Raw genomic sequence first — 12,648 nt, 5'->3', positions numbered from 1 at the left:
TGATCTGTCTTCTTTTGGAAACCTTACAATAAACTATATATTCCACAACTGTGGTTTGGTTTGGTTGAGAGCAAGGTGAACCTTATTCTGAGACACAACAAGCAAACATCTTTTACCTTACTGGCGTGGGGCCCCTACTCCTGACTCCAAGCTGCATTATGGATTTGCCCGTCCCTTACCAGATAAACCCTTCTGTGGGTCTGCCAAGTTGGCGTCCTTTAGATTTTGACAAAGGTTGTGGAACAAATCCTTTTCTCAGCGAAAGCTGGCTGTATTTCCTTTTGTCCCCAGAGCTGTGAAAGCGGTTGCCTTTCTCCCCAGAGCTGTGAAAATTGAAGCCTTTTCCAGGTGGGAGAGAGAGAGATTCCCACATCCTGTCTGTAAGGCTTCCAACGGTACAACTAACTGAAAGTCCCTTTCCCCCTCCAAACCCAGAAAAAGGGGCGGATCTAAAGATCTTAACGATGATGGATGGGTCATTGGCCCTATGGTTGCAAACCAAGGGAAGCCACCTTATTGCAAAATGCATGACCCAAATAGACCTTAGCAAACTAGCCATGCATGAAAAAGAAATGCAAACTCCTGGTACAGCCGTGCCAGCACAGTATCTATTGCATCACATGTATTGTTACATTACAAATGCTTTGTGAGCTACCCCGAGTTCCTTCTGGGAGATGCTGGCGAGGCAGAAATAAAGTTTTATCATTATCATGATCTCATCATCATCATCATCATAACCAATCCATTTTATATGCCCTTCTCAATCTTATTAATGTTTCACAAAATTTCTTAAATTTTGGGTGGGTGCTTAGTACTAAACATAAGAGAGTGCTCACTAATGCTTCCTCTTCATCTTGGAAAGAAGTGACAAGTGGAGTGCCATCCGCAGGGTTCCCCCCTGGGCCCGGTCCTGTTCAACATCTTTATTCATGACTTAGATGAAGGGCTAGAAGGCAGGATCATCAAGTTTGCAGACAACACCCAATTGGGAGGGAGAGCCAATAGTCCAGAGGACAGGAGCAGGACTCAAAACGATCTTGACAAATTAGAGAGATGAATGGCCAAAACGAACAAAATGAAGTTCAAGTGACAAATGCAAGATACTCCACTTTGGCAGAAAAAATGAAATGCAAAGATACAGAATGGGGGACAATGCCTGGCTCGAGAGCAGTACGTGTGAAAAAGATCTTGGAGTCCTCGTGGACAACAAGTTAAACATGAGCCAGGAATGTGATGTGGCGGCAAAAAAAGCCAATGGGATTTTGGCCTGCATCAATAGGAGCATAGTGTCTAGATCTAAGGAAGTCATGCTCCCCATGCTCTATTCTGCTTTGGTTAGACCACTTTACCTGGAATATTGTGTCCAATTCTGGGCACCACAATTCAAGAGAGATATTGACAAGCTGGAATGTGTCCAGAGGAAGAGGGAGACTCAAATGATCAAGGGTCTGGAGAACAAGCCCTATGAGGAGCGGCTTAAGGAGCTGGGCATGTTTAGCCTGAAGAAGAGAAGGATGAGAGGAGACATGATAGCCATGTATAAATATGTGAGAGGAAGCCACAGGGAGGAGGGAGCAAGCTTGTTTTCTGCTTCCTTGGGAGACTAGGACGCGGAACAATGGCTTCAAACGACAAGAGAGGAGATTCCATCTGAACATTAGGAAGAACTTCCTGACTGTGAGAGCCGTTCAGCAGTGGAACTCTCTGCCCCGGAGTGTGGTGGAGGCTCCTTCTTTGGAAGCTTTTAAGCAGAGGCTGGATGGCCATCTGTCAGGGGTGATTTGAATGCAATATTCCTGCTTCTTGGCAGAATGGGGTTGGACTGGATGATGGCCCAGGAGGTCTCTTCCAACTCTTTGATTCTATGATTCTATGATAAGAATATCCATACAACACTAATAGTAATATTTCCCATCTTCAACTCTTGGATTCTCATTCTGGTGTGTGTGTGTGCGTGTGCATGTGTGTATGCATGTGTGTGTGTGTAATATATACACCCATCCTTATGCTGGGAGGACAGCCTGAGGGTGACTCTCTTCCACGCCCGCCTCCTCCTTCTCACCTGGCCTACAATATGGCCACAGGGCAAAAATTTTGCCCATCCATGGTTTAACCTTGTTGGCTAGTCAAACGGAATTATCGTGTCACCAAAGGATACATGTCTAAAAAGTGTGCCACCAACATGAACAGTTTGGCGTCCTCTGTCTTGGGGAGTCTCTCTGGGGTCAAATACCACTGTTCTCTCCAATGTGAACTTTATGTCTATAGATTTGAACTCTCAGAGAGACTCTTTCCCCATGCTACGTGTTTATACAGTCCCCGTCCCCCGTGAATCCTTTGATGTTTGTGGAGACCTGAACTCTGAGTGAAGCTCTGTCCGCACTCCAGGCATTTCTGGAGTTTCTCCCCCCGTGTGAGTCCTTTGATGTGAACGTAGATTTGAACTCTGAGTGAACCTCTTTCCACACTCCAGGCATGTATAGGGTTTCTCCCCAGTGTGAGTCCTTTGATGTCTATGTAGAGGACCACTCTCAGTGAATCTCTTTCCACACTCCAGGCATGTATAGGGTTTCTCCCCAGTGTGAGTCCTTTGGTGTTTACGTAGATATGGACTATGTGCAAAACTCTTTCCACACTCCAGGCACCTATAGGGTTTCTCCCCAGTGTGAGTCCTTTGATGTTTACGTAGAGTTGCACTCTCAGTGAATCTCTTTCCACACTCCAGGCATGTATAGGGTTTCTCCCCAGTGTGAGTCCTTTGGTGTTTACGTAGATATGGACTACGTGCAAAACTCTTTCCACACTCCAGGCACCTATAGGGTTTCTCCCCAGTGTGAGTCATTTCATGTGAACGTAGATCTGAATTATATGTGAAGCTCTGTCCACACTCCAGGTATGTATAGTGTTTCTCTCCAGTGTGAGTCCACTGATGTGAATATAGCTTTGTACTACGACTGAAGCTCTGTCCACACTCCAGGCATGTATAGGGTTTCTCCCGAGTGTGAGTCCTTTGATGTTTACGTAGAGTTGAACTCTCAGTGAAGCTCTTTCCGCACTCCAGGCATGTATAGGGTTTCTCCCCAGTGTGAGTCTTTTGGTGTTTACGTAGAGTTGAACTATATGCAAAACTCTTTCCACACTCCTGGCATGTATAGCGTTTCTCCCCAGTGTGAGTGCTTTGATGGGAACGTAGATCTGAACCATATGTGAAGCTCTTTCCACACTCCAGGCACTTATAGGGTTTCTCCCCAGTGTGAGTCCTTTGATGCAAACTTAGAACTGAATTATATGCAAAGCTCTGTCCACACTCCAAGCACGTGTAGGGTTTCTCCCCAGTATGAATCCTTTGATGTGAATATAGATTTGAACTATGATTGAAGCTCTTTCCACACTCGAGGCATGTATAGGGTTTCTCCCCAGTGTGAATCCTTTGATGTGCCTGTAGAGTTCCCTTCTGAGTGAAGTTCTTTCCACACTCCAGGCATGTGTAAGGGTTGTCCTCAGTGTGAGTCCTTTGATGTGAACGTAGACCTGCACTATCAAAGAAACTGTGGCCACACTCCAGGCATTTATAGGGTTTCTCCCCAGTGTGAGTCATTTGATGTCTATGTAGACTGGTTTTCTGAATGAAGCCCTGTCCACATTCCAGGCACGTGTAGGGTTTCTCCCCAGTGTGAATCATTTGATGTCTATGTAGACTGGCATTCTGAGTGAAGCTCTGTCCACACTCCAGGCACGTGTAGGGTTTCTCCCCAGTGTGAATCCTTTGATGGGAACGTAGATTTCCCCTCTGAGTGAAGCTCTTCCCACACTCCAGGCATTCATAGGTTTTCTCTTCAGTGTGAGTCCTTTGATGTCTATATAGGCCTCCTCTCTGAGTGAAGCTCTTCCCACACTCCAGGCATTCATAGGGTTTCTCTTCAGCGTGAGTCCTTTGATGTCTCTGTAGATGGCCACTCTCGGTGAAGCTCTTTCCACACTCCATGCATGTATAGGGTTTCTCCCCCGTGTGAGCCCACTGATGTCGATGTCGATCTCCACTCTGAGCGAAGCTCATTCTACACTCCATGCAATGTGGGGTCTCTCTACCAGTGTGAGACCTTTGATGTGAACCCAGCCTTGAAATCTGAATAAAGCTCTTCCCACACTCCAGGCATTCATGGGGCTTCTCCCCAGTGTGAGTCCTTACATGTTGTTTCAGATGATCCCTCCAAATGAAACCCTTTTCACACTCCAGGTATTTAGATGTTTTCTCTTCACGTCTATAGTGATATGGGTGTTTAAATGTAATACAGATACTTAACTCTTCTTTTTTCCTTCTTTTTTCCTTCTTTTTTCCAAATGAGGTCAACAATCCGGCAAGTTCGTCATCTTGGGAGGATTTCTTCTTCCTATATCATCGGTTTCCTTACTGCATCGAAGAGGTGGATCCCATAGAATCCTTGTTCCCTGCTCAAGAAAGAAGCAAAAGATCAATTCTGAAAGACACAACCATTTCCATTGATGGGTCATGATGAAAATGGAAATACCAAGAAATGCAGACATCGGGGTCTCAAGCACATAAACAGAGACCAGCCAAGGCAAACACTGATTCTTTGAAAAGAATGGAATCAAGGAAGAAAGAAGAAAGGAGGGAGGAAGGAAAGAAAAAATGAAAGACAGAAGGAAGGAAGAAAGGGAGGGAGGGAGGGGGGGGGGAACTGCCTCCAATACTGGAGCACCACATTTATTTATTTATTTATTTATTTATTTATTTATTTATTTATGTAAAACTTTTCTATCCCGATCTTCTCTAACCTCCGTGGAGGGATTACAGTGGTGGCAAGCGGCGTGATTTATAATAGCATGTTTATTATAACCATCCTGCACACAATAAACTTTTCCTGGGTAGGGCTAAATGCCCTCAATCATTTTTATTATTTTTCCTGTTGAATAAAGGCAAACCCATTCACCGCCACTCAATGCCCTTTGTCTCTTCACAAGCTGACTGCTCAGCCAAGCCCATTTCTGTGATTGGTCAGAATTGGGACACTCGTCCAATGGGCTTCGCTATAGCTGATGTTGCTGCGGTGGGAAATTTGAAATTATTGTGTATAAAGAGGCTGCATTTCCGTATTAAGGCTATTCTATCTTCTTTGTGAATGTATCACAAGCTAGGATCTTGTCTGCAGACAATACAATCTTCCTTGGCTGGAATGACCTTCCCACCTTGCTGCTGGATGATTCTCATTGGGGCTGATCTGTATGCTCGCCACGGCAGGGACTCAGAAAAGGGGCAGCTCATAATAATAATAATAATAATAATAATAATAATAATTTATTTATATACCGCTCTATCTCCCCGAGGGGACTCAGAGTGGTTCCCAAGTAAAAGACACAGAACATTAGGTTTGGGCGATCAAGAAAAAAATTGGTTCTAAACTCGTTTCGTTTCTAGGGTGCGCTAAATTCTGAGGACTTCCGAAATTTAAGATTTCAAAATTTCAAAATTTCCAAAATTTCGTAAATTACGAATCGATTCGTTAATGGCGGACGCGATTGCGCAATATGCTAAAAAATCCTCCAAACGGGACAGGGGGGACTTCTGAAGCTTCCCTTCTCCCTCTGTTGTTGACTGTTGGTGTGATAAAAAAAACAATTATATTATATTATATTATATTATATTATATTATATTATATTATATTATATTATAATATATTATTATTAGTCTATTATTATATTATATTATTGTATATTATATTATTATAATATATTATATTATATATTATATATTATTATATTATATTATTATAATATTATTATATTATATTATTGTATAATATATTATATTATAATATATTATATATATTATATTACATTATATAATATTATACAATTATAATATAATAATATAGTAATAAAATATATAATATAATATATACAATACTATAATATAATAGTATTATTATAATATAATATAATATATAATATTATTATATTATATTATATTATAGTATTTTATATTAGAGTGAGGCAAGAAGAAGCATGAGGAGTGTTGGGGTTCAGCCTGAGTTTGAACTTGAACCTGATTCTCTGTTTGTTCCTCCTGATGCTAATGAAAGTATATTTACTGATGCTAGTGGAAATGTACCTCTGGATGCCAATGCTCCTGAAATTAGTGAGGAAGGAACTGCTGTAGGTTTGGAAAATGCCAATGTTCCTGAAATTAGTGAGGAAGGAACTTCTGTAGATTTGGAAAATGAAAGTACCAGTGTTCCTGAGAATGTTTCAGAGGGAGACCTTGACCTTTCCCTCCCTTCTGCACCTGTTAACTGTAATGACAACAGAAGGGGCCAAATTTGGGAAGACAGAAGTAAATCACTCAGTTTGCGTTGATCCTCCCGAATTCAAGAATTAAAAACATTGGCTTCAAAACAGAAGGGCGGTTCACGGAACCGATTCTTGAGTTTTAATTGCAATACGCCGGGCTGACTGTCTCAGTTCAGGCATCGTTTCAGAATTGATGAAGACCTTGGCAGTTCTCCCGGTTCCCTGGCCATAGGTTGGGAGGATTTCTAGGATATCAAGTACGGTTAGTGGATTGCTAACAGGTTCCAGTATTTCCCAGAGAGGCTTTTGGTTTTGCTTTGTCCATTTAAATTCATGTTTGCTGATTTTGCTGTGGCTTTTGACTTGCATTTTTCCGTTATTTTGTAACCATTTTTCGTCAATAAAAAAGGATTGTTTTTCACAGCCAAGTGTGGTGGAGAGTTCTCTTAGGGCCTCGTTCCCTGCTCTGGATTGCAACAAATAATAATAATAATAATAATAATAATAATAATAATAATTTATTTATATACCACTCTATCTCCCTGAGGGGACTCAGAGTGGTTCCCAGGTAAAAAACACAGAACATACAAAGTAAAAACAACATAACCATAAGATTAACAAAACAAAATATGTATAAAAATTGTCACCATAACACACATATATTAAAAGAATCCTTCCTGTTCAAGGCAATTAAAAATTTAAAAGGCCGGGCCGAGATTAGTGCAAACCCAAAAATTCTAGGGGCCCCGGGAATTAAGTGCAATGCTATGGCAGGCAACAATCATATTAGGAACGGGTCTGTGGCTGTTCATTTCTGGGGCCGATTAGAGGAAGTGATCTGGGTAATTAGTAAGAAGAATAAGGCCGTATTCGACAATGTGTAGGGCTGAGTTAGAACTGGTCATTTTCAAAGGCTTGTTGAAACCACCAGGTCTTCAAGCTCTTCCGAAAGGAGGGGAAGGATGTTCCAGAGGCAGGGGGCCACCACTGAGAAGGATACGGATGGCAACTATTAATCCGAGGTATCATGGTGCTATTACCAACTCTTGAAGAATGGGAAACCCAACCTTGCCACCAAAGTAGGAAAGAAACCAATAGCCAGACAACAAGAGATTGAGAACAACAACCTCCATGAACCTTTTACATCTACTGAATTGGACATGGCTCTCAACAAATGTAAGAATGGCAAAGCAGCTGGCCTGGATGATCTACGGATGGAACAAATCAAGAACTTTGGTCCAAAAGCAAGGCGCTGGCTGCTGGAGATGATGAACAACTGCACTGCATCCTGACAGATCCCCAAAATCTGGAGGAAAGCAAGAGTCATCGCCATCCTGAAGCCCAGCAAAGACCGTAATGACCCAAAAAGCTACAGACCAATCTCCCTGTTGTGCCACCTCCACAAAGTTCTGGAGAGACTTATTTTGCATAGAATTATGGAACAAATAGACCCTTGTCTGATCCCACAGCAAGCTGGCTTCAGGAAAGGCAGAAGCTGCACATTGCAAGTGCTGAACCTGACTCAGCACATAGAAGATGGCTTTGAAAGGCAGCAGATCACAGGAGCTGTCTTCATAGACCTGTCAGCAGCCTATGAGACTGTGAACCACTGCATCCTCCTGAGAAAAATGTATAATATCACAAAGGACGACCACCTCATAGGAAACCTGCTACAAAACAGGAGCTTTTTTGTTGAGTTTCAGGGCCAGAGAAGCAGATGGCGGAAACAGAAGAACGGCCTGCCTCAGGGGAGCGTGCTTGCTCCATCCATGTTCAACATCTACACAAATGACCAGCCACTGCCAGAAGAGACAGAGAGCTTCATCTATGCTGATGATCGTGCCATCACCGCCCAAGCAGGGAGCTTTGAGATGGTTGAACAGAAGCTCTCCGAAGCTCTAGGTGCTCTTACTGCCTATGACAGGGGAAACCAGCTGGTCTCTAATCCATCTAAAACACAGACATGTGCTTTTCACCTTAAGAACAGACAAGCATCCTGAGCTCTGAGGATTATTACCTGGGAAGGAATCCCACGGGAGCATTGCAACACAAGCAAATGTGACAAAATACTATTCTCCCAAAGATCAGTCCCAAGGTTAGCTTCTTAAATCCAGTTACAGCAGCTGCAACCCATCTCCTGCACACTTCCACCCCTAATTGCTTTCGCCCATGAACGCCCACTTACAGATAACCAAACCCTCTAGAACTAATTCTCACATTAACCCTTCCATCACCAATCATCAACTGCAGAACATACGACACCAGGCGTCCCGCATTCTGTCTCTTTGCCTTTCCTTTTTTCCTGCCTAAGTGGAGTCTCTTGCATTCGTCCCTGTTGAACTTCATTCTGTTAGTTTTGGCCCATCCTCTCTCTCATCTGTCGAGATGGTTTTGAGTTCTGCTCCTGTCTTCTGGAGCCTTGGCTCTCCCTCCCCATTCGGCCCGGCCTGCAAACGTGATGGTCCTGCCTTCGGACCCTTCACCTAAAAGGAAAGGCCTGTCATTGGATGGAAGAGGCCTGGCTTGGAAGCCATGGAGGGGAAAGGGATCGAGGGGGGGGGGGCTCTACGCAGGTGACAAGCCAAATGTGAACCGACAGCGTGAAGTGACTGCGAAAAAAGCCAACGTGATTCTAAGTGGCACCAAGAGGACAGGACCCTCCCGGGCGAGGGCCGGGTAAATGACCTTGGAGGGCCGTATCTGGCCCCCGGGCCTTAGCCTGAGGACCCCCGCTTGAAATTGTTATGTTTATTCATATGGCAATCTGCCCCCCATGCTCAATGTGTCCCATATGCATGGAGGGGGATTTGGGGGAACGATACACAAGGTTTGCTAGGGTAGATCCTCAGTGTGTCCCCCGCCAATCAAACTCAGCACCCCCCCCCCCTCACCCCTGAATCAAGATCTTGGTGAGGGCCCTGAGTGACAGGGTGACCCAGCTTGCAGTCCTTCAACCCTCAATAACTTAACACCAGGTGAAGTGCACTGCGAAAGCTAGGCAAGGGGGGGGCTCTCCTGAGAGCCCAACAGGTGGGCCAGGTGTGCAGCGGGCAGGGGGCCAGGGGAGAGGAGGGCACACACTGGGATGAGACACCCCCCCCCCCCCGCTTTGGTGTCTGGGACTCCAGCCCCCCCCCCCCCCCCCGCTGTATGGGGGAAACCCGCCTGGCAAGTCCCTTGGGGTGCAGAGGGCCAGTCCCACCTGGGGATTTCCCACGCCCACGCCACCCCCACCCCCACCCCCACCCCCACCCGGCTTGCCTTAATGTTTGCTCCAGGTAAACAGGAGAGGACAATGCCCGTCCTCTTGGCCTTGGCCGCCTCCCTCGTTTGCTGGGCCGGAGCCAAGCAACCCGGCTGTGGCCGCACTCTCAGGGGCCAGGCGGAAGGAGGGGCAAAACGGGGGGGGGGGGTAGAAGGAGGGGGCCCCCGCCATGCCTAGCTCAGCCCCCCCCCCCAGCCCCCATTCTCCTATGAAATCCTCCAAAAGGAAGCTTTGGGAAAGGAGGAGAAGGAGGAGGAGGAGGAAGCCGCCTCCCCCCTCGCCCCTTTGGCCATGCCCGGGGGGGGGAGGGAGAGGGGGAGGGAGGGGGACCCCAAAGCCCCCGGAGTGGAGGGAGGGGGGAGGGGAGGGGAGGGGAGGGGGGAGGGGACGGGGGGAGAGGGGCACTCCCCTCCTCCCTCCCTTCCTTCTATTCCTGTGTTAGAGAATCTGCCTGCCAGGTGGTCTCCAGGCATGTAGCGGGGGGGGGGGGGGGGGGCTTGAGGGGCTTCAGTCCCCCCCCCCCGAAATTCTCATGGCCTTCCTGGTGCATTATTTCAACTGTTATGTTGATTCCTATCATGATCTGATCACCATACTCAATCTATCCCATATGCATGGAGGGGGGGGGGGGTATTGGGGTAAGGATACAAGAGGTTTGCTAGGGGAGACCCTCTTTCACTCAGGCTCAGCCCCCCCCCCACCCCCCACCCCGAATCGAAATCCTGGCTAGGGGCCTGGTGGTCTCCCTCGCCCGTGCCGCCAGCCTACCCCCCCCCCCCTCCGGTCCGGCTCGTTTGAATGTTTACACCTGGCAAAGGTGAGCTGGTGCGGCCAAGGCCGGGCCTCTCTCCACGCGCAATCATACGGAGGGAGGGGGGGAGGGAGGAGGGGGAGGGAGGGCGGCGGAGTCCGCTTCCAGCTGTCAGTCACCCCCCTCCCTCCCTCCCCCCCCCCCCCCCCCGCCTTCAACCAGGAGGATGACAACGTGGCACAGGATCCAGAGGACGAAAGAAGGACAGAGAGAGAGAAAGAGAGGGAGGGAGGCCCGGGGGGGGGGGGGAAGAGTGGGGGGGGCATTGGGCTAGCTCGGGCCAAGTATGGGGGGGGGGGTAGGGGGGAGAGAGGACGCGATCCCGTCAGCTTGGGCCAAGAGAGTGAGGACGAGGACCCCCAGCAGCAGCCAGGCTGATCTCTCCCCCCCCCCCCCCAATTCGCGGCTTGACCCCTCGGCCTACCTTCCTCCCCCCCCCCCCACGGCCCCCTACTCCGACCGCCCAGCCCAAGCGCCCCTCCCCTCCCAGTTCCCGGCTTCAGTCTCTCTGCCCCCCCCCTTCTTCCTTCCTTCCTTCCTTCCTCCCTCCTTTCCTCTGTGACCCCAGAGAGACCCCCTCCCGCTCCCCCTCCTCACCTGGGACTCACTCCTCTCCCTTCGGAGGTTCGCAGGAAAGAACACAGAGAGAGAGAGAGAGAGAGAGAGAGCAGGCGGGGCGGGGCTGCTTTGGGGGAGAGGGGGCGGGGCCCGGCTGAGGTGACGTTCCCCTATTGGCCCCTCCCCCTTGATACCTGGACGGAGGGACGGGGGAGGGGCCCTTCCTTCCTTCCTTCCTTCGGCAGCCTGGGAAAGAGCGCCGCACGACCAGAGCCCTCCCAGCAGAGGCCCGCTCAGCACCACGTCCTCCTGGATGGTTCAATGCCTTCTGGAAGGCTTCCAAGGGCCGGAACCCAGGCTGATGAATCACACTAGATTGGCATAACCTGGTAGTCGTTACAATACCAGATCAATGCCGGTTTATTTATTTATCGTGTCATCAGCAACCATACCATTATATTACATTTCTAACAGAACAAAGCAAACAAACAGACAAATACAAAATGTGTGAGTTTGGTAGTTGATTAAATGTCCTTTGACCAGTATCTGTCCCCTTGGAGTGCCTCTGGTGTTGCCGCAAGAAGGTCCTCCCTTGTGCATGTGGAAGAAGGGCTCAGGGTGAATTGCAGCAGGTGGTCAGTGGTTTGCTCTTCTCCACACTCGCATGTCGAGGATTCCACTTTGTAGCCCCATTTCTTGAGGTTGGCTCTGCATCTCGTGGGGCCAGAGCGCAGTCTGTTCAGCGCCTTCCAAGTCACCCAGTCCTCTGTGTGCCCAGGGGGGAGTCTCATCTGATATCAGGTTCTGGGTTTGAGCCTGCCACTTTTGGACTCTCGCTTGCTGAGGTGTTCCAGCAAGTGTCTCTGTAGATCTAAGGAAACTATGTCTAGATTTCAGTCGTTGACGTGCTGGCTGATACCCAAACAGGGGATGAGCTGGAGATATCTCTGCCTTGGTCCTTTCACTATTGGCTGCTACTTCCCGGCGGATGTCAGGTGGTGCAATACCGGCTAAGCAGTGTAATTTCTCCAGTGGTGTAGGGCGCAGACACCCCGTGGTAATGCGGCATGTCTCATTAAGAGCCACGTCCTCTGTTTTAGCATGGTGAGATGTGTTCCACACTGGGCACGCGTACTCAGCAGCAGAGTAGCACAGCACAAGGGCAGATGTCTTCACTGTGTCTGGTTGTGATACCCAGGTTGTGCCAGTCAGCTTTCGTATAATATTGTTTCTGGCACCCACTTTTTGCTTGATGTTCAGGCAGTGCTTCTTGTAGGTCAGGGCACGGTCCAGAGTGACTCCCACGTATTTGGACATGCTGCAATGCTCCAGTGGGATTCCTTCCCAGGTAATCCTCAGAGCTCGGGATGCTTGTCTGTTCTTAAGGTGAAAGGCGCATGTCTGTGTTTTAGATGGATTAAGGATCAGCTGGTTTTCCCTGTAATAGGCAGTCAGAGCACCTAGAGCTTCGGAGAGCTTCTGTTCAACCATCTCAAAGCTCCCTGATTGAGTGGTGATGGCACGATCATCAGCATAGATGAAGCTCTCTGTCCCTTCTGGCAGTGGCTGGTCATTTGTGTAGATGTTGAACATGGATGGAGCAAGCACGCTCCCCTGAGGCAGGCCGTTCTTCTGTTTCCACCATCTGCTTCTCTGGCCCTGGAACTCAACAAAAAAGCTCCTGTTTTGTAGCAGGTTTCCTAT

At 48.0% G+C, this 12,648-nt stretch overlaps 1 protein-coding gene across 1 annotated transcript; it reads right to left on the bottom strand.

The window, feature by feature from the left end:
- Nucleotides 1-1,296: 1,296 nt before the first annotated feature.
- LOC132773570 (zinc finger protein 420-like) lies at nucleotides 1,297-11,049 on the bottom strand. Its single transcript, XM_067467182.1, has 2 exons — nucleotides 10,984-11,049; nucleotides 1,297-4,449 (listed from the first exon to the last, which is right to left on the bottom strand). Exon 2 carries the CDS (start codon nucleotides 4,067-4,069, stop codon nucleotides 2,309-2,311), a length of 1,761 nt encoding a protein of 586 aa, XP_067323283.1. The 5' UTR covers nucleotides 4,070-4,449; nucleotides 10,984-11,049; the 3' UTR covers nucleotides 1,297-2,308.
- Between the last annotated feature and the right edge of the window lie 1,599 nt (nucleotides 11,050-12,648).

This window comes from Anolis sagrei, chromosome 4 (assembly GCF_037176765.1).
Source record: "Anolis sagrei isolate rAnoSag1 chromosome 4, rAnoSag1.mat, whole genome shotgun sequence".
NCBI lineage: Eukaryota > Metazoa > Chordata > Lepidosauria > Squamata > Dactyloidae > Anolis > Anolis sagrei.
Note: the sequence above shows the minus strand (reverse complement) of the source record. Positions and strands in the feature narration are given on the sequence as shown.

Bases quoted from the DNA above. Each gene is read 5' to 3' on its own strand.
- LOC132773570 (XM_067467182.1), bottom strand. From the start codon at position 4,069: ATGGAGTGTAGAATGAGCTTCGCTCAGAGTGGAGATCGACATCGACAT.